This window comes from Bombina bombina, chromosome 2, assembly GCF_027579735.1.
Source record: "Bombina bombina isolate aBomBom1 chromosome 2, aBomBom1.pri, whole genome shotgun sequence".
Taxonomy (NCBI): Eukaryota; Metazoa; Chordata; class Amphibia; order Anura; family Bombinatoridae; genus Bombina; species Bombina bombina.
Window position 1 is genome coordinate 1,437,684,261 of NC_069500.1, and position 19,151 is coordinate 1,437,703,411.

A 19,151-nucleotide genomic window follows, 5' to 3' on the forward strand; every position below is an offset into this window, starting at 1 on the left:
ATGTTGGCAACTATGTATATAACACACACACACATATATATATATAACACATAGACATAACACACACACATATATATATAACACACACACACATATATATATATATATAACACTAACACACATATATATATATATATATATAACACATAGACATAACAAACACACATATATACATATATATATATATATATACACACACACATATAACACACACATATATATATATATAACACACACTAATCACTCAGGGAAGCCAGACAGTGATTCGCTCACATCTCTTAGCACGTGGCTCTCCACGGTCCTCCTAACCACCATAGAGTGCGGGAAGTAGTGCTAGTTTGCCGGAAGCTACGTCCAACTTGTCCGTCGTGTGATTGGCTGATGGGGGGGGCGTAGCTAAAATCCGGGGTTAGGCTGGCGCATTGCGTGAGGTTCGGTCATTCTGTTGGCGGCTGCGGTGTGAGACGGAGTTGCAGTCATGGTGAGTCCGGGGGGAGGGAGCGGGCAGTCAGTCAGTGGTGAGTCCAGTCCGGGGGAGGGAGCCGACAGTCAGTGCTGAGTCCGGGGGAGGTAGACGAGGGTACAGTTATGTAGAGGTTCATTTAACGAGCACGTGCTCCGGCACCGAGCTGCAGTATCCGCGTATGATGCGGTGACGCGCTCTGGTTTTATGCTTTTTGTATCTGGCCCGTTTGGTTCAGTGCTGCGTGTAACCCTATAGTCTGTGCACGCGCCTCAGTGACAGTGTGTGCCGCTAGCTTCCTGCAGTACTGCTCCTGAGCCTACCCACCTGTGCTTCTTGTCAGCCCAGCACCCTGAAGTCAGATGAGAACTCAGTAAAACTGCAGCTGTCTGATCCCTTTAACGCTGCTACTGTGCAGATGGCACGTGGCTAACCCTGCTACATATTGAAATTGGTCCCAGCAGTGGTTAACATAATGACTGTGGTTAGTGCACCTGTATTAAGCACAATGTTAATTCATTTACTGTTGCACAGATTAATTATTGCAGAAGTAACCACGTGATAAGCCGTTTATTGCCCATTTAATAAACACTCTGCTTTATGTTGTATTGCTGCTTCCTTCCCCACCCCTTCTGCATAACCCTCAACCAACTGCCCCTATGTACCTCATTAACCACACACACCTTGCCACACAAGACCCAGGCTATAACCCCCCCACACACACACTGTGCCACACAAGACCCAGGCTATAACCCCCCCACACACAAACACTGTGCCACACAAGACCCAGGCTATAACCCCCCCACACACAAACACTGTGCCACACAAGACCCAGGCTATAACCCCCCCACACACAAACACTGTGCCACACAAGACCCAGGCTATAACCCCCCCACACACACACTGTGCCACACAAGACCCAGGCTATAACCCCCCCACACACAAGCACTGTGCCACACAAGACCCAGGCTATAACCCCCCCACACACAAACACTGTGCCACACAAGACCCAGGCTATGACCCCCCCACACACACACTGTGCCACACAAGACCCAGGCTATAACCCCCCCCACACACACACTGTGCCACACAAGACCCAGGCTATAACCCCCCCACACACACACACTGTGCCACACAAGACCCAGGCTATAACCCCCCCACACACAAACACTGTGCCACACAAGACCCAGGCTATAACCCCCCCACACACACACACTGTGCCACACAAGACCCAGGCTATAACCCCCCACACACACACTGTGCCACACAAGACCCAGGCTATAACCCCCCCACACACAAACACTGGTGCCACACAAGACCCAGGCTATAAACCCCCCCCACACACTGGTGCCACACAAGACCCAGGCTATAAACCCCCCCCACACACTGGTGCCACACAAGACCCAGGCTATAAACCCCCCCCCCACACACACTGGTGCCACACGAGACCCTGCTACAAGACCCTGGCACAGTATAGGAACCACAACAGGCACTGTGCCTGTATCCTCATGCCACACACACCTCAGTGTACAAGCTGGGTCTAGACGTATTACTGTGGCACTGTGCCTGTATCCTCATGCCACACACACACCTCAGTGTACAAGCTGGGTCTAGACGTATTATAGTGGCACTGTGCCTGTATCCTCATGCCACACACACCTCAGTGTACAAGCTGGGTCTAGACGTATTACTGTGGCACTGTGCCTGTATCCTCATGCCACACACACCTCAGTGTACAAGCTGGGTCTAGACTTATTACAGTGGCACTGTGCCTGTATCCTCATGCCACACACACTAGGCATATGACAGGGGCAGGTTGGGCATGACAAGCTGGTTAATTTATATATTCCCGTGTGATTAACCAATTTACTCTCTACAGGTGCTGCTTCACGTGCTATTTGAACATGCCGCTGGGTACGCACTGTTTGTGGTACAAGAGGTGGAGGAGATTGGCATGCTGCTGCCTCAGGTTGGTGAACAGGTTTAGTACTCATTACCTGTACAGCACTATGATGTTTTTATGATCTGTCAATCCACTGAGCCATGTGATGTCAAGATTTTTATTGCTGAGTGCTGACCTAAATGTAATAAGTTGTCTTAGTATCTTAACCAAATCTATGTTGTGTTGAAGCAGTGGCTTTTGTTTCCTGCAGGTGGAGGAGAGCATGCTGAATGTTGGCAAATTTAGCAGTGTGGTGAAGCTGGCCGGTTTCCTGCCCTTCAAATCTGCCCAGAGTGCCCTGGAGAATGTGAATGCCATCTCTGAAGGTGAGTACAAAGCCCTATTGCCACCTGTCAGACTGGTATGGAGATATGGTTTACTATAATCATTGCTGAATATGGACGCATGCTGTGGCGCTCAGCACCATATTAGTGTAAAAGTGCAACACATAAAACATGTGCAAATAGATAGCTCTAGTTTGCTGCCAAATGCTGGTAGCTACAGCCATACTTGACACATTTTTTGCACGTCCCTAATAACCATACAGCCAGGTGCGGTCTGTCTAGCGTGCAGTGATGTGACAAATGATCTGTCAATCCACTGACTCCTGTGATGTCAGCAGAACTTACTGAGCACGTGAGAGCGGACATTTAAGGGATGTGTCTAGACCACTGGTTTTCAAACCCGTCCTCGGGCCTCTCGAACAGACCACATTTTGAGGATTACTAGAGCACAGGTGAAATTAGCTGATTTATAAACCTGGTATTTTTACCTGCTCTCATCCAAGGTAATCCAGCAGGCCTGAACTGTTGGGGAGGCCTGAAGACATGTGTGAAAACCAGTGGCCTAGATGGTAAAACGGCAGTAACATGGTTATAAAGTGAAACATGCAAGGAGGAGGTATGAACTTTATCTCTGTTCCAGGTGTCCTGCATGAGGACCTCAAGCTTTTCCTGGAGACAAACTTGCCAGCTAAGAAGAAGAAGGCTTTGTTAGGAGTTGCTGACTCTAAAATTGGAGCTGCCATCCAGGAGGAGCTGAAGATCTCATGCCAGGCAGGTGGTGTGGTTGCTGAAATAATAAGAGGTAGGTATCTTTTGTAAACCTGACGTCAGATCAAGCAGGCAGCACTAGGTTAGGGGCATTGGTTACATTCCATTGGTTTCCTTTACAGGGATCCGGCATCACTTCCATGCACTGGTGAAGGGTCTCACTGCACAATCGGCATCTAAAGCCCAGCTGGGTCTGGGGCACAGCTACTCCCGAGCCAAGGTCAAGTTCAATGTCAACAGAGTGGACAACATGATCATACAGTCAATCAGTTTATTGGACCAGCTGGACAAGGACATAAACACTTTTTCTATGAGGGTCAGGTCAGTAGGTCTGCATGTCTTGTGAGTCGCCCTCCCATTGCTTACCACAGGCAGTGCTTGACCTTCCCACTGACTGTACAGGAAGCGGAGGAAAATTATTTTCTCTGTTTACACCACAGACTGGCTGACTAGGCCATGACTGTATTGTTATCGGGGGGACATTTTCTGACGGGGTTAGGTTCTGCAATCATAACGTCATCTGGTTTCAAATATGGTGTACTAGGTCCATAAAAGTGTCCTGTTCATGTTTTTTCCATGTAACTTACATCTAGTTTTTTCTGTTCTGTGCAGAGAATGGTATGGTTATCACTTCCCAGAGCTGATAAAGATTGTTCCGGACAACTACACCTACTGTCGTATGACCAAGTACATTGGGAACCGCAAAGAACTGAGCGAGGATAAACTGGAAGACATGGAGGAGATTGTTATGGACAGTGCTAAGGCTCAGGCGGTTCTGGAGGCGTCCCGTTCATCCATGGGTAAGTCTAGATGCAAGAGTCTTAACTGCTTGGCTGACACAGGTGTTTGCTGACCTTAGCGAGCCAATTAAGGAACTCCTTTAGCTAAATTCTGTGCGGTCTCCTCCTAGGCATGGACATTTCTCCCATTGACCTGATAAACATTGAAAGCTTCTCCAGCCGTGTCATTTCGCTGTCTGAGTACAGGAAGGGGTTGCAGGAGTATCTTCGCTCCAAGATGAATCAAGTGGCTCCCAGCCTTTCTGCTCTCATTGGGGAAGTGGTAAGTTCTAGAGAAGCGCAACTGTTGGTTTTGTCCCACTGGTGGTTTTTAATTGTGATAAATTTAATCCCCACATGAGCTGAGTCTAATACGCTTATAACAGGTTCCCCAGGGTCAGGGCCACCATATAATTATTTGTAACTAGCAGAAATGATGTTCAGTGAAATCTGTCAATCCTCTGACACAAGCTGCTGACAACTTCCATTGCTGATCTGCAACCTATGGGGGGCTCCTATATTCTGTATGTACTGTAATGGTCACATGTCTAACACTGTCCTTATCTGCAGGTGGGTGCCCGTCTGATCTCGCACGCCGGCAGTCTGACTAATCTCGCCAAGTACCCAGCGTCCACGGTGCAGATTCTGGGAGCGGAGAAGGCTCTCTTCAGGTACTGCTGCAGGGTGGTTGTGGTGATGGCAGGTCACTGGGTGCTGTTTGACACGTTGGTACCGCGTGAGTGATAACCACAAGCCCCAGAGTCTGAACAACCACTGTCCTTTGGTTTTTGATTGAGTGCCTGATGGTCTGTGCTGAGCAGGTCTGCTAATGTCTGAGTGAGTGGGGTATTTGTCACTGTCACATAGAGATGGGGCCTCATCTTGTACCTATCTTTGTATGTTGCGTTTATAATGTGTAAAATGAACCTGTTGCAGAGCGTTAAAGACCCGAGGGAACACTCCTAAGTACGGCCTGATCTTTCACTCCACTTTCATTGGCCGAGCAGCTGCAAAGAACAAGGGCCGGATCTCCCGCTATTTGGCTAATAAGTGCACCATTGCATCGCGGATAGACTGCTTCTCAGGTGCGTATTCACTAAGCTGCAGCATCCCTTGGTGCCCTATTCCTGTCTGTTTTAGAGAGCAAACTACCTATAGTAATGTGGTGCTGAGGGTATTGTCAGCAGAACTTTGCTTACAACTTGAACAGTTTCCTGGACTCGTTCTGGTCCCAGGTATAATTCTTTGGCTGCTGCAATGATGTACAAATTTTTCGTCAACAGTATATCACCCTCAGTGAATGTTGACAGACTTCTCTGAGCAGTGCTAAGGATATCTTGGTATGTTGCGCTGAGAGCCGCACACAGTGTCCTGTTTAGAAGTTACATTCGTATAGAGCTGGTAATTCACTTAATACTGCGGTATAAGCTCTCGATCAGATAATCACTTGCTTTTTTTTTTTTTTTTTTAGAGGTCCCGACCTGCGTGTTTGGCGACAAACTGAGAGAACAGGTTGAGGAGCGACTGTCGTTCTATGAAACCGGAGATGCCCCTCGCAAGAACCTAGATGTGATGAAGGAAGCTGTGACTGAGGTGAGTTCATTTGGGTACAGTTGCCCTGTAGTAGCCTTGTTTGTCAATTGGACATGAAAGCCAGAATATCTTGTTGCCAACATTAAAAAAAAAAAAAACTTTAGATTTTTTGTTTACTTTGTTCTTTGTATCCTTTAAAAAGCAGGTATGTTGGCTTAGGAACGTGCACGTGCCTGGAGCACTCTTTTAGTTTTGCAAGAATGATTTAATAATGTCAAGTTTATATATATATATATATATATATATATATATAATATATATATATATATATATATATATATATATTTCTGTTTTCTTGCATATGTATAATATACAATGCCCCAGGATGTGCTCACTACCTACCTAGGTATGCTGTTCAACAAAGAATACCATAAGAACAAAGTATACTTTCTAATTAGAGCATGTGATTTTATATTCTGTATGAATGTTCCTGTTACCTTGATTAAGTGTAGGGTAAGGGGAGCAATCGCTGTGCAGCTGATAGTTCCTTGTATAGAAGGACACACAGGGATTCTTGGTTGCTGGTGCTGGAAGTGATGTAACTTTCTACTCCTGACTAAAACTAGTGGAGGCAAAAACTGATTTAATGAGGCTGATCCAGCACTTGCTGCAGGCGCTACTGATGGGTTTTGTGAAGGGGCACGTGTAGGGAGCGGGTACTCATGATTCTAGTCTCTTCCAGGCCACAGAGGTTGTTGCAGAGATAAAGAGGAAACAAGCGAAGAAGGAAAAGAAGAAGAAAAAGCGTGAGAAGAGGAAGCTGGAGGCGCTAGAAGTTGATGAGGAGGCGGATGAGGAGCCCACACCCAAAAAAAAACCAAAGGAGGTTGGTGTTCTGTGGTTTGGTGACGATAATCTTAGGACTTGTGGAGATGAAGATTCTTGTTCATCTGACTGGAGGATAAAAGTGATTTAATGAGACTGCTCCACAGGTCCCTTTACTGGTGGTTCCACTGGTAATTCTGTACTGTGACAAAATGACTAAGCTGTCGGAGCAGGGCCCCATCCCTCTTGTACTAGATCTGTTATGTATCACAAACCCTTATGGTAAGCCTCTCTCTCTACCCAGCGCTACCCTCTTGTACTAGATCTGTTATGTATCACAAACCCTTATGGTAAGCCTCTCTCTACCCAGCGCTACCCTCTTGTACTAGATCTGTTATGTATCACAAACCCTTATGGTAAGCCTCTCTCTACCCAGCGCTACCCTCTTGTACTAGATCTGTTATGTATCACAAACCCTTATGGTAAGCCTCTCTCTACCCAGCGCTACCCTCTTGTACTAGATCTGTTATGTATCACAAACCCTTATGGTAAGCCTCTCTCTACCCAGCGCTACCCTCTTGTACTAGATCTGTTATGTATCACAAACCCTTATGGTAAGCCTCTCTCTACCCAGCACTACCCTCTTGTACTAGATCTGTTATGTATCACAAACCCTTATGGTAAGCCTCTCTCTACCCAGCGCTACCCTCTTGTACTAGATCTGTTATGTATCACAAACCCTTATGGTAAGCCTCTCTACATATCTAGTTCAAGAAGGTAGCGCTGGTTAGAGAGATGCTTACCATAAGGGTTTGTGATATGTGACAGACTATACAGATCTAGTACAACAGGGTAGCACTGGGTATAGTCTTATGTATCAAACCCTTATGGTAAGCCTCTCTACCCAGCGCTACCCTCTTGTACTAGATCTGTTATGTATCACAAACTCTTATGGTAAGCCTCTCTCTACCCAGCGCTACGGGACTTTCATATAATAAGATTTTTTTTTTTCTCCTGGGCACTAACAACTCTTTTCTCCTCCAAAGGATGAACAGCCAGTAAAGAAAAAGAGCAAGAAAAGGACAGAGTCTGAAGCTGAGGTCTCGGAAAATGGGCTAGAGGAGGAGGAGGTCGTGGAGAAAACTCCGTCAAAGCAGAAGAAAAAGAAGAAATCTGTCTCGGAGACGCCTAAGCCGGAGAAAAAGAAAAAAAGTGTCACAGAAGAAACTCCGCACACAGAAAAAAAGAAAAAGAAAAAATCTAAAGTGCAGGAGGAAGATGACAGCTGATAGACTGAGGCTCCTGGGGGGCAGAGTCCTAGCCCAGGGGCTGCAATCCCAGAGACTTTGTTTAGCCTGAGGGTTGTGCCAAACGCTTGTAACATTTCACATTTATTTTTTTATCTTTGGGGGGGGTCTCTGTACGTAAGAGACCCGATATCGCCCCTTTGTCCATCTACCTGAATGTAACTATTTTTTGGATTAAAATCTTCTAAAAACTCATTTAAGGAGTCTAGATGTTTACAATTTCATGTTGCACCAATTAGCTTCAGTCTATTGGCATCTTTTGTTGGAGTAACAATGCACTACTGGGATGTAGCGGAAGCCAATGAGTCATGTATATGCAGCTAGCTCCCAGTAATAGCTACTCTTGAGCCTACCTAGGTGAGCTTTTCTACAGAGGATACCAAGATAATGAAGCTAATTTAATAGAAGTAAAACATTTTTGTTCTCTAATTTTCAAACCTGTCCTCAGGCCTCCCCACAGGACAGATTTTCAGGATGACCTTGGATGAGAGCAGTAAAATCAGTTTACTAATTAGCCCTGTGGCCTTAGTGGATTAAAAACCAGTGCACTCTATGACTCATACGTTTTAATTACTGTCCCTTTAAGGTTATACAAATGACAGTAAACACCATAATTTATTTTACAAGATACGATGAGTCCACGGATTTCATCCTTATGGGATATTGCCTCCTGGTCAACAGGAGGAGGCAAAGAGCACCACAGCAGAGCTGTATATATAGCTCCTCCCACTCCAGTCATTCTCTTTACCTGTGTTAGTAATAGTAAGAGGTAAAGTGAGGTGTTAAGATTCTTCAGTCAAGAGTTTTTATTTGTGGTTTTTTTTTTTTTTTTTTTTTAAATGGTGCCAGTGAGTACTAATTTATTTCAGGGTGTAGCCAGGACCTGGGCAGCCTCTTGTTAGCAGAGCTACAGGTGGCTTTAAAGCATTGGGAACTGGTGGGATTAATTTCTCACTGCGCCCTCCATTCTGAGTGCTGCCCTTTCTCAATATGGTCTTGGCAATTACTAAGACCCGGTATGTCTCCACAGATTGGCAAGAAGACTTCTTGATGGCTGTGGGACTGTTCATGCTGTCGATCAGCACCCAGGTATGTGCAGCTCTTATCTTCTGGGACAGCACTAACTCAGATATGGCTGCTGTAATGGTTCCTATGTCTCCATCTGTAAATTGGTTTCCTCAGGGCTTCTCTAATGTTTTAAAGGAAGATGGGGTGGGGGAAGACTGAATAGGAACGCACAGATCACATTTTTATGTGAGAGCGTAGATGGACTGTGAGCTAGACGCTGGGATCCTAATTACAGACATAAGCTTTAGTGTGCAAGCTTTTCTGTTAGGGTGTTCCGGTGCATGTTTTTATTAACATTCTTATTATAGACTGCATGGTGTGCTTAGACTTTCAGAAATACAGATTGCGGTTGTGTGTAAGACGCTCTGAGACTAACGCCCACGAAAGGCGGAGTTATTCTCCCGCGCTCAGGAAAGGCTGCGCGGCTGTGTTCTTCCGACAGTGTCTTCTGGAGCGTGGGTAAACACAGAGCGGAACATTCCCTAACTGCCGAGACCGCATGGTTTCTGTTTAAAAGCAATCGGTCTTAGGCAGATTACTTTGGCAACGGATGTTTTCACGAGGGGGCAGGTAGGCGCCTCAGCAGAGCTGTGGCAGAGGCTTCTTAGTTAACGAACCTGTGGTAAAGGGATGACTTGGTTTTTGTTTTTTGTGTTTTTTTCCTTTTAACCTTTATGTCCGTGTATAGTTTCCCTAGAGTGTGAGTACTGTCACTTGGTTAAAATATTTTAAAGGCACAGTTACACATTTTGCTTCATCAAATTTAAAGACATAGTTACACGTGTTTTTCTTTAATGTCATATTAGTTTGCAAATTCACGACCAAGTCTTTTGTTTATTTGTGGTGGAAATGGGGGATGGATACAGCGCCAATAGGCCTAGGGATTAATATACACACTGCAACTACGTACAAGGATCAGATTTATTACAATCAGATGATAGACAGTGAATAAAATAATTGTATAAAAGATAATAACAAATAATGTCTAGACTGTTAAAATGAACAGCTAGCTACATAAAGGATAATAACAAATGTTAAATTGTAGGAAATTCTAAAACCAATAAGTAAGTCGCAGAGCCTATTTAAAATACTGACATTCAAGAAGTTAGAGCGAATAAAAGACTGACCGTGCCAGCTGGGGACTGAATGGTATAAACTAAATATGGCAGCTGGTCGTAAACCGTATGTGGTGGTAGTGAGATGATACAAAGATGTAAATTATGGATCCATAATTAAGTTCTCAGCTATAAATGAGAGAAGCTGGTGAAATGACAGTGGAAACAATGTGCTAGATGTTATAAACCATAAGTCACTAGGGTAAGTGAACACAAATACAAATAAATGTCACTGCAGTGCAAAACACAATTAACCCATGAAAAATAAAATTGGAAAAAACAAAAGTAGTCAGACAAAATAGCACAGAAAAAAATAAAGTGCTCAGTGTGAAGAGGGATTAATGTCACAAAGTAAATGCTGAGTAATTAGTGAAAACAGAAAATCTGACAACTCCAAAAAATGATGTTCAACAAAGGGTGGTGAAGAATGTTAGTGAAAAAATAATAAAAAATCAAAATTAGTCAATTTGTAATCCAAATATTTTCAAACCATAAAGTAATAAGTGGTGTACAAGAAAAAAACCTTGGATCCAAAAGAATCTTTGTGGCAATCGGCTGCTCCTTGTAACATCCCTAGTTGATTCCTGTAACCCAAATATAAAACATAGCGTAACACAGTATAAAAATTACTCTAACAGTGGAAAGATGCTTACCAAAGGGTCTACGCGTTTCGGTCCTCAGTGGACCTCTCTCGACTGATCCAGTGGTAAGCTAAGCATCTTTAAATAGGGGTTTCAATTAAGTGACCGGATGTGGCTTACAAACATTCCACTTCCGGTTTCGCTACACGTTTTTAATTATGATCCCTTTATTTTGAGGCAATCATATAATATGTGAAATAAACCTATTTACACTGTACTATATAAAAGGATTATATATAAAAAGTCATATTTAACTTCTAATATGCTTTATTTATTCTGTGTAGTACATAAACTAGGATCGGGATATCACTTCCGGTAGTGTTCTGCTGCATATTTCTGTTGAGTGCATCGGTATAAACAAACGTTACGTCGTTTCCGGTTTACAGACTTGACAGAGGTGGTCAGTTCAGCCTGCCTCTATTAACGACAATGCATCTGTTACAGACGTTGCGTCATTTCCGGTTTACGGAATTGACAGAGAATCAGTTTGAGCGTTTTCGCTATTTAGACCGCCTATATAAACTGAATCAAAAAGACAATAATGTGGGATTAATTTAAAAACCAATGCCATAGAATCAGCATGTGCAAATATAGTTAGGTCAAGTGCGTTATCTTGACTCTCTGGTCGTGACGTCACGACCCATTTCAATGGATTTCACTGGTTGCTCTGGGGGGGGGGGGGGGGGTGTATATGGAACCTATCCTGATTGGTTAACTCATGATAACCATGTTAATCGGCATCATAGGTTCTGTCAAACACGTACTGAAAATGTACAGTGTTCTGAAAAGCAACAATGTCCAGTTGCAGTGGAATTACATTAATACAATAAGTCACAATTAGAATGTTACAATATATTAAAATATATAAACCAACCAATGGTTTCAATTTATATATATATCAGACTACAAGATAGGGGTAGTAAACTATATTCAGATTACTTAAAGCAGAAAGAGGAGAAGAAAAAGGGAAGCAGTGTAGTAAATTGCTGCAGCTTCCTCATAGTGTTTTAATAGTTGAAAAAGGATCTTTAGTCCTTGTCTTTAGAGTTTTATAATAGATCGCAAATAAGGGAAGCAAAGTGATTAGGATTACACCATCATTAGAATCTTTAGTCCTTGTCTTTAGAGTTTTATAATAGTTAGATCGCAAATAAGGGAAGCAAAGTGATTAGGATTACACCATCATTAGAATCTTTAGTCCTTGTCTTTAGAGTTTTATAATAGTTAGATCGCAAATAAGGGAAGCAAAGTGATTAGGATTACACCATCATTAGAATCTTTAGTCCTTGTCTTTAGAGTTTTATAATAGAGTTAGATCGCAAATAAGGGAAGCAAAGTGATTAAGATTACACCATCATTAGAATCTTTAGTCCTTGTCTTTAGAGTTTTATAATAGTTAGATCGCAAATAAGGGAAGCAAAGTGATTAGGATTAAACCATCATTAGAATCTTTAGTCCTTGTCTTTAGAGTTTTATAATAGTTAGATCGCAAATAAGGGAAGCAAAGTGATTAGGATTAAACCATCATTAGAATCTTTAGTCCTTGTCTTTAGAGTTTTATAATAGTTAGATCGCAAATAAGGGAAGCAAAGTGATTAGGATTACACCATCATTAGAATCTTTAGTCCTTGTCTTTAGAGTTTTATAATAGTTAGATCGCAAATAAGGGAAGCAAAGTGATTAGGATTACACCATCATTAGAATCTTTAGTCCTTGTCTTTAGAGTTTTATAATAGTTAGATCGCAAATAAGGGAAGCAAAGTGATTAGGATTAAACCATCATTAGAATCTGAGTGTATCTAGGAGCAGGTGTCTAGATACTCTCTCTACCTTTTAATTCTTGGAGTCCTAAAGGCGCATTTACAGATTTGCAGTACCGTGAAAATTCTAATCTAGTGTACTTAATTCGAGCAGATAATTAGGAGAAACTTTAGAAGGATTTTGTGCCATGGAGTGGCATCTTTTAACTCGTATTAAGATACTTGCATATTTAAGATTCTTAGCTTGATATTATAGCTGAATCGTGAGAAATGATGATAATTATAAGAATACCAAACTAATATCTAGTGAGTACTCGATCTTCTAAGGTCAGGTCTATTATGACCTATGCAGAACAAAGTGATTATACATTTTATGTTTGAAAGAAAAATTCATGAATGTAAAAGTACAAAAAAATTTTTAAAATGTAGATAGGTTCCTTTAATCTTTTAAGGTAAATGTCAGTAAGATAAAAGAATATTTACAACTTGGAAAGAAAAAATATTTTTCCTACTCTCAAAGTGAATACATTCCTCGAGTGACCTAGGTGGGACATATTAATCTAGTCCTTGATGTTTAATTGGAATCTCATACATAGATTTTGGAAAACCAAAATCTTTTAGAAGAAAATAGCACTGAGACAGAGGCATATTCTCAATTTAGGGAATAGAACACCAAATTTGGCATGTTGAATCTAAGTAGAGGTACTCCTCAAATGATTATATAATCAATATATAGTTTAATAAGATGTAATTACATAAAGGCATAAGATATCCCTTTTTTGATTGATTCACTGTCAGTAGAAACGGGGCAGGGTATAAGCTACAAATATATTTAAAAGGATGAAATATATATATATAAGCAGAGATTGATGAGCTTCTCGGGTAAACACCAAATAAAACAAGAGAGATTTCCACAGATCAGTTATGTAGAGAGGTTACTACAGATCAGTAACATAGTTCTTTGTAAGTCATATAATAACAGAGTGAGATATACCATTAATCCTTATGTATCTGAAAATGGGGTATAGTAGTCGCTTGGGGGGGGGGAGACTTCCTAACTATCAGTCTTCAGATGTGCAGTTTTAACTAGGGTCTTCAATGAATATTGTCATATATGAGGTGATAAGTTTGGTGGATGAAAGACCCAACAGGTAGTAAAGATCATAAATGGGCATAAGAATGATTACCTCTTTACTAATTGAAGAGGTGAGCAAGGTCCTCTATTATTTAGACCTTTTGGGTGTAAACAGTCTAATAGGAAGATCCATTTCGATTCTGCTTTGAGAAGAGTTTTTTCAAAGTCCCCTCCTCTCCAATTTTTAATTACTTTTTGTATGCCCATAAACTTCATCTCCTGTATTTTGCCATTGTGTTTATTGGCAAAATGCTTGTAGAGTATTGTATCTTTATTCTGTTTTTCAATCAACAATATATGCTCCCTTAACCTATCTCTGAGACTTCTTGAGGTCTGGCCAATGTACTGAAGGCCGTAAACCGGAAATGACGTAACGCCTGTGTAACGGATGCATTTAAAATTGATAATACACAGTATGAGACATTGTGTTCAAAGAAAAGCTGTGATTCAGTTCCAACTGGCGTTGTAGTTAATAGAGGCAGGCTGAACTGACCACCTCTGTCAAGTCCGTAAACCGGAAACGACATAACGTTTGTTTATACCGATGCACTCAATAACAGAAATATGCAGCAGAACACTACCGGAAGTGACAGCCCGATCCTAGTTTATGTACTACACGGAATAAATAAAGCATATTAGAAGTTAAATATGACTTTTTATATATAATCCTTTTATATAGTACAATGTAAATAGGTTTATTTCACATATATGATTGCCTCGAAATAAAGGGATCATAATTAAAAACGTGTAGCGAAACCGGAAGTGGAATGTTTGTAAGCCACATCCGGTCACTTAATTGAAACCCCTATTTAAAGATGCTTAGCTTACCACTGGATCAGTCTTGAAAAAGGTCCACTGAGGACCGAAACGCGTAGACCCTTTGGTAAGCATCTTTCCACTGTTAGAGTAATTTTTATACTGTGTTACGCTATGTTTTATATTTGGGTTACAGGAATCAACTAGGGATGTTACAAGGAGCAGCCGATTGCCACAAAGACTCATTTGGATCCAAGGTTTTTTTCTTGTACACCACTTATTACTTTATGGTTTGAAAATATTTGGATTACAAATTGACTATTTTTTATTTTTTTCACTAACATCATTCTTCACCACCCTTTGTTGAACATCATTTTTTGGAGTTGTGTCAGATTTTCTCTGTGTTTTCACTAATTACTCAGCATTTACATTGTGATATTAATCACTCTTCACACTGAGCACTTTATTTTTTCTGTGCTCTTTTGTCTGACTTTTGTTTTTTCCAATTTTATTTTTCATGGGTTAATTGTGTTTTGCACTGCAGTGTCATATTTATTTGTTTCTCAATTTATTTGTATAACGAATTGTTTTGTATTTGTGTTCACTTACCCTAGTGACTTATGGTTTATAACATCTAGCACATTGTTTCCACTGTCATTTCACCAGCTTCTCTCATTTATAGCTGAGAACTTAATTATGGATCCATAATTGACATCTTTGTATCATCTCACTACCACCACCACCACATACGGTTTACGACCAGCTGCCATATTTAGTTTATACCATTCAGTCCCCAGCTGGCACGGTCAGTCTTTTATTCGCTCTAACTTCTTGAATGTCAGTATTTTAAATAGGCTCTGCCTCTGCGACTTACTTATTGGTTTTAGAATTTCCTACAAGGAAATTTAACATTTGTTATTATCCTTTATGTAGCTAGCTGTTCATTTTAACAGTCTAGACATTATTTGTTATCTTTTATACAATTATTTTATTCACTGTCTATCATCTGATTGTAATAAATCTGATCCTTGTACGTAGTTGCAGTGTGTATATTAATCCCTAGGCCTATTGGCGCTGTATCCATCCCCCATTTCCACCACTTATATCTTCTTGGGGGGAGGTTAGACCCCCTTTTTGGAATACAGCTTAGGGATTTCTTAGCGCTAGATCACCACACCCCCAATCTTATTTTTTGTTTATTTGCTAACATGGATGATATTGTGGATGTCACATGTTCATTATGTTTGAATGCTAATGTGGAACCTCCTGTTACTTTTTGCCCCTCGTGTACTGAGAGGGTATTACAGTTTAGAGAACACGTTTTTTGATAAAGCTTTATCAAAAGCGAATGCTTCTCAAGATTCTACCGATGAGGTCCAGAGTATGCCGCATCTTTCTCCCCAAGCGTCACAGCCCCTAACGCCTACCCAGGCGCAGTCCAGTACCTCTGCAGTTTCGACTGTATTTACTCTAAAGGACATAGCAGCTGTTATGTCCTCTACACTTTCTGAATCATTGTCTGCCTTTCCCGTACTGCAAGGCAAACGCAGAAGGAAGGACGACCTCGTGGCCAATACGACTTTGGATGCTTTAATAGCGAGGTCAGAAATGCCTTTGCAGGGATCAGAATTGGATCCCCTATCTGAAGGTGAGCTTTTTGAATCGGATAGCGCCCTGCTACCGACATGTTCAGAAGTAATATCTTTCCGGTTTAAACTGGAACACCTCTGCCTGTTATTGAAGGAGGTTTATTGAAGGTGGTGTATCCCATAGCGAATTCTATCAGAAATTCTTGGCAGACGGTTCCTAAGGTGGAAGGTGCTATTTCCACTTTGGCTAAACACACTACTATCCCTATTATGGATAGTTGTGCTTTTATGGACCCTATGGATAAGAAATTAGAGGGTCTTCTTAAACTTTGTTCATCAAGGGTTATTTTTACAACCGGCAGCCTGCATCATCATGGTTACCACGGCGGCTGTTTATTGGTTTGATGCTCTGGAGGAATCTCTTAAAACTGAAACTCCTTTGGAAGAGATACAAGACAGAATTAAAGCCCTTAAGCTGGCTAATTCTTTTGTGACAGACGCTTCGCTGCAAATTACTAAGTTGGCGGCTAAGAGCTCAGGATTTTCAATCTTAGCACGTAGGGCCTTATGGCTGAAGTCCTGGTCTGCCGATGTGTCATCCAAAACTAAGCTTTTGGCTATCCCTTACAAGGGAAAGACCTTGTTTGGTCCTGACTTGAAAGAAATTATTTCTGACATCACGGGAGGTAAGGGTCACCTCCTCCCTCAGGATAAGAAATCCAAACAGAGGGGTCGACAGAGTAATTTTCGTTCCTTTCGAAATTTCAAGGGAACCCCCTCTTCCCCTTTCCACTAAGCAGGGGGGTTATTCTCAACCCAAGTCCACGTGGCGGCCCAACCAGGTTTGGAACAAGGGCAAAAAACCCGTTGCTGCCACCAAATCAGTATGAAGGGGCAGCCCCCAATCCGGGACCGGATCTAGTGGGGGGCAGACTATCATTTTTCGTCCAGGTTTGGATAAGACATTCAAGATCCTTGGGCTATAGATATAGTATCTCAGGGATACAAACTGGAGTTCAGAAATTCTTCCCCCAGAGGGAGATTCCTTCTTTCTCTATTGTCTGTAGACCAGATAAAAAGAGGCGTTCTTACGCTGTGTAAGAGACCTATCCTCCATGGGAGTAATTTGTCCTTTTCCAATACAGGGACAGGGGTTTTATTAAAATCTGTAGTTCCCAAAAAAGAGGGAACTTTCAGACCTATCTTAGATCTCAAGAGTCTAAACAAGTTTCTCAGAGTTCCATCTTTGAAGATGGAAACTATTCGTACCATTCTTCCATTGCTCCAGGTGGGTCAATTTGACTACCGTGGATCTCAAGGATAGATATCTTTATGTTCCTATCCACAGAGATCATCACAAGTTCCTGAGGTTTGCCTTTCTGGACAAACATTTTCAGTTTGTGGCTCTTCCTTTTGGTCTAGCCACTGCACCCAGAATTTTCACAAAGGTTCTGGGGTCGCTACTAGCGGTTCTGAGATTGCGGGGCATTGCAGTGGCGCCTTATCTGGACGATATTCTGATCCAGGCGTCCTATCGGCTAACAAAGTCTCATACCGACATTGTTCTGTCCTTCCTGAGGACTCATGGGTGGAAGGCAAATCTGGAGAAGAGTTCTCTAGTTCCACAGACAAGGGTTCCTTTCTTGGGAACTCTATAATCGACTCTCTATCCATGAAAATATTTTTGACGGAGGTCAGAAAATTAAAGATTCTGAACACAGGCCGAGCCCTTCAGATCAATCCTCGGCCGTCAGTGGCTCAGTGCATGGAGGTATGTGGGTTGATGGTAGCGGCAATAGACATCATTCCATTTGCTCGGTTTCATCTCAGGCCTCTGCAAAAGAGTATGCTCAGACAGTGGAATGGAGATTATACAAATTTGTCTCCTCAAATACATCTGGATCAGGAGACAAGGGACTCTCTTCTATGGTGGTTGTCGCTGGATCATCTATCCCAAGGGACGTGCATTCGCAGACCCTCATGGGTGATAGTGGCAACGGATGCCAGCCTGTTAGGATGGAGAACAGTCTGGAATTCCCTAAGGGCTCAGGGGGGTCTGGACTCAGACGGAGTCTCTCCTTCCCATCAATATTCTAGAATTGAGAGCAATATTCAATGCGCTTCAGGCTTGGCCTCAGTTGGCTTCGGCCCAGTTCATCAGGTTCCAGTCGGACAACATAACGACGGTGGCCTACATCAATCATCAGGGGGGAACAAGAAGTTCCTTAGCGATGACAGAAGTAGCCAGGATAATACAGTGGGCGGAGTCTCACTCTTGCCATCTGTCCACGATCCACATCCCAGGAGTTGAAAACTGTGAAGCAGATTTTCTGAGCAGACAGACATTTCATCCGGGAGAGTGGGCATTCCATCCGGAGGTATTTGCCGACCTGATTCTCAAATGGGGCAGGTCGGAGTTGGATCTCATGGCATCTTAAAGTGAATGGGAAGGAGGTCAGTGGTCTACGGGATACTGGTGCTACCATGACCTTGCTCCAAAAGAACTTGGTGTCTGAGAACCAGCACACCGGAGACACTGTGGCTGTGAGGGTAGCAGGGGGCGCTGTGTTGCGCCTACCTGTTGCCCGGGTACATTTGGATTGGGGAGTGGGCGCTAGACATGTGAATGTGGGGGTCATGAAGGACTTACCAGCTGATGTTCTCCTTGGAAATAACTTGGCCCCCCTTGTTTCTGCCTATGCTCCCATGGGTCCCGCCGATGTTAACCCTGTGACTACCCGTGCCCAGGTCTGTGCCGCTGAGACCGACCCACCTGCTGCTGAGCCCCAGGACGCTGAGCTCAGTAAATCTCTATCCGCTATTGATACGTGGAAGTCCCGTTACAATGCGCTGATGGAGAAGAGTCAAGTAGAGGATGAAATGGTCACGTTAAACAATCACGTAACAGTGCTAGCGGGAGAGAAGAGGAGCGCAGAGGAAAAAGCGCGTTTAGAATGGGAATCTGCTAGAAAAGCTGCACCGACAGACCGCAGAAAACACCAGCTTCAGAGTGGAACATGAAACATTAGACATTAGACAAACTTAGCAACACTGGAGGAGAAGCTGACGCTGGCTCATAGTGAGGTGCAGCAACTCAAGGGCACCCTACGTCAGTATGAAGGGTTTGTGGATACCTATAAAGAGCAGGTACAAAAAACTCGTAAAGAAGCCGATGAGATTTGTCTC

General features: G+C 42.6%; 1 protein-coding gene and 3 non-coding genes across 4 annotated transcripts; all 4 read left to right on the forward strand.

Moving 5' to 3' along the window:
• The first annotated feature begins 403 nt into the window (after positions 1-403).
• NOP56 (NOP56 ribonucleoprotein) lies at positions 404-8,096 on the forward strand. The gene is made up of 12 exons (XM_053704387.1): positions 404-481; positions 2,343-2,432; positions 2,617-2,731; positions 3,330-3,491; positions 3,580-3,778; positions 4,070-4,257; positions 4,368-4,519; positions 4,807-4,907; positions 5,173-5,321; positions 5,708-5,829; positions 6,512-6,655; positions 7,641-8,096. Exons 1-12 carry the CDS (start codon positions 479-481, stop codon positions 7,881-7,883), a joined length of 1,668 nt encoding a protein of 555 aa, XP_053560362.1. The 5' UTR covers positions 404-478; the 3' UTR covers positions 7,884-8,096.
• Positions 3,807-3,942, forward strand: LOC128650692 (small nucleolar RNA SNORA51). Its single transcript, XR_008400956.1, has one exon. It is a non-coding gene; the product is annotated as a small nucleolar RNA SNORA51 (small nucleolar RNA).
• On the forward strand, positions 5,489-5,560 carry LOC128650680 (small nucleolar RNA SNORD56). Its single transcript, XR_008400944.1, has one exon. It is a non-coding gene; the product is annotated as a small nucleolar RNA SNORD56 (small nucleolar RNA).
• Positions 6,358-6,428, forward strand: LOC128650679 (small nucleolar RNA SNORD57). Its single transcript, XR_008400943.1, has one exon. It is a non-coding gene; the product is annotated as a small nucleolar RNA SNORD57 (small nucleolar RNA).
• Positions 8,097-19,151: the final 11,055 nt, after the last annotated feature.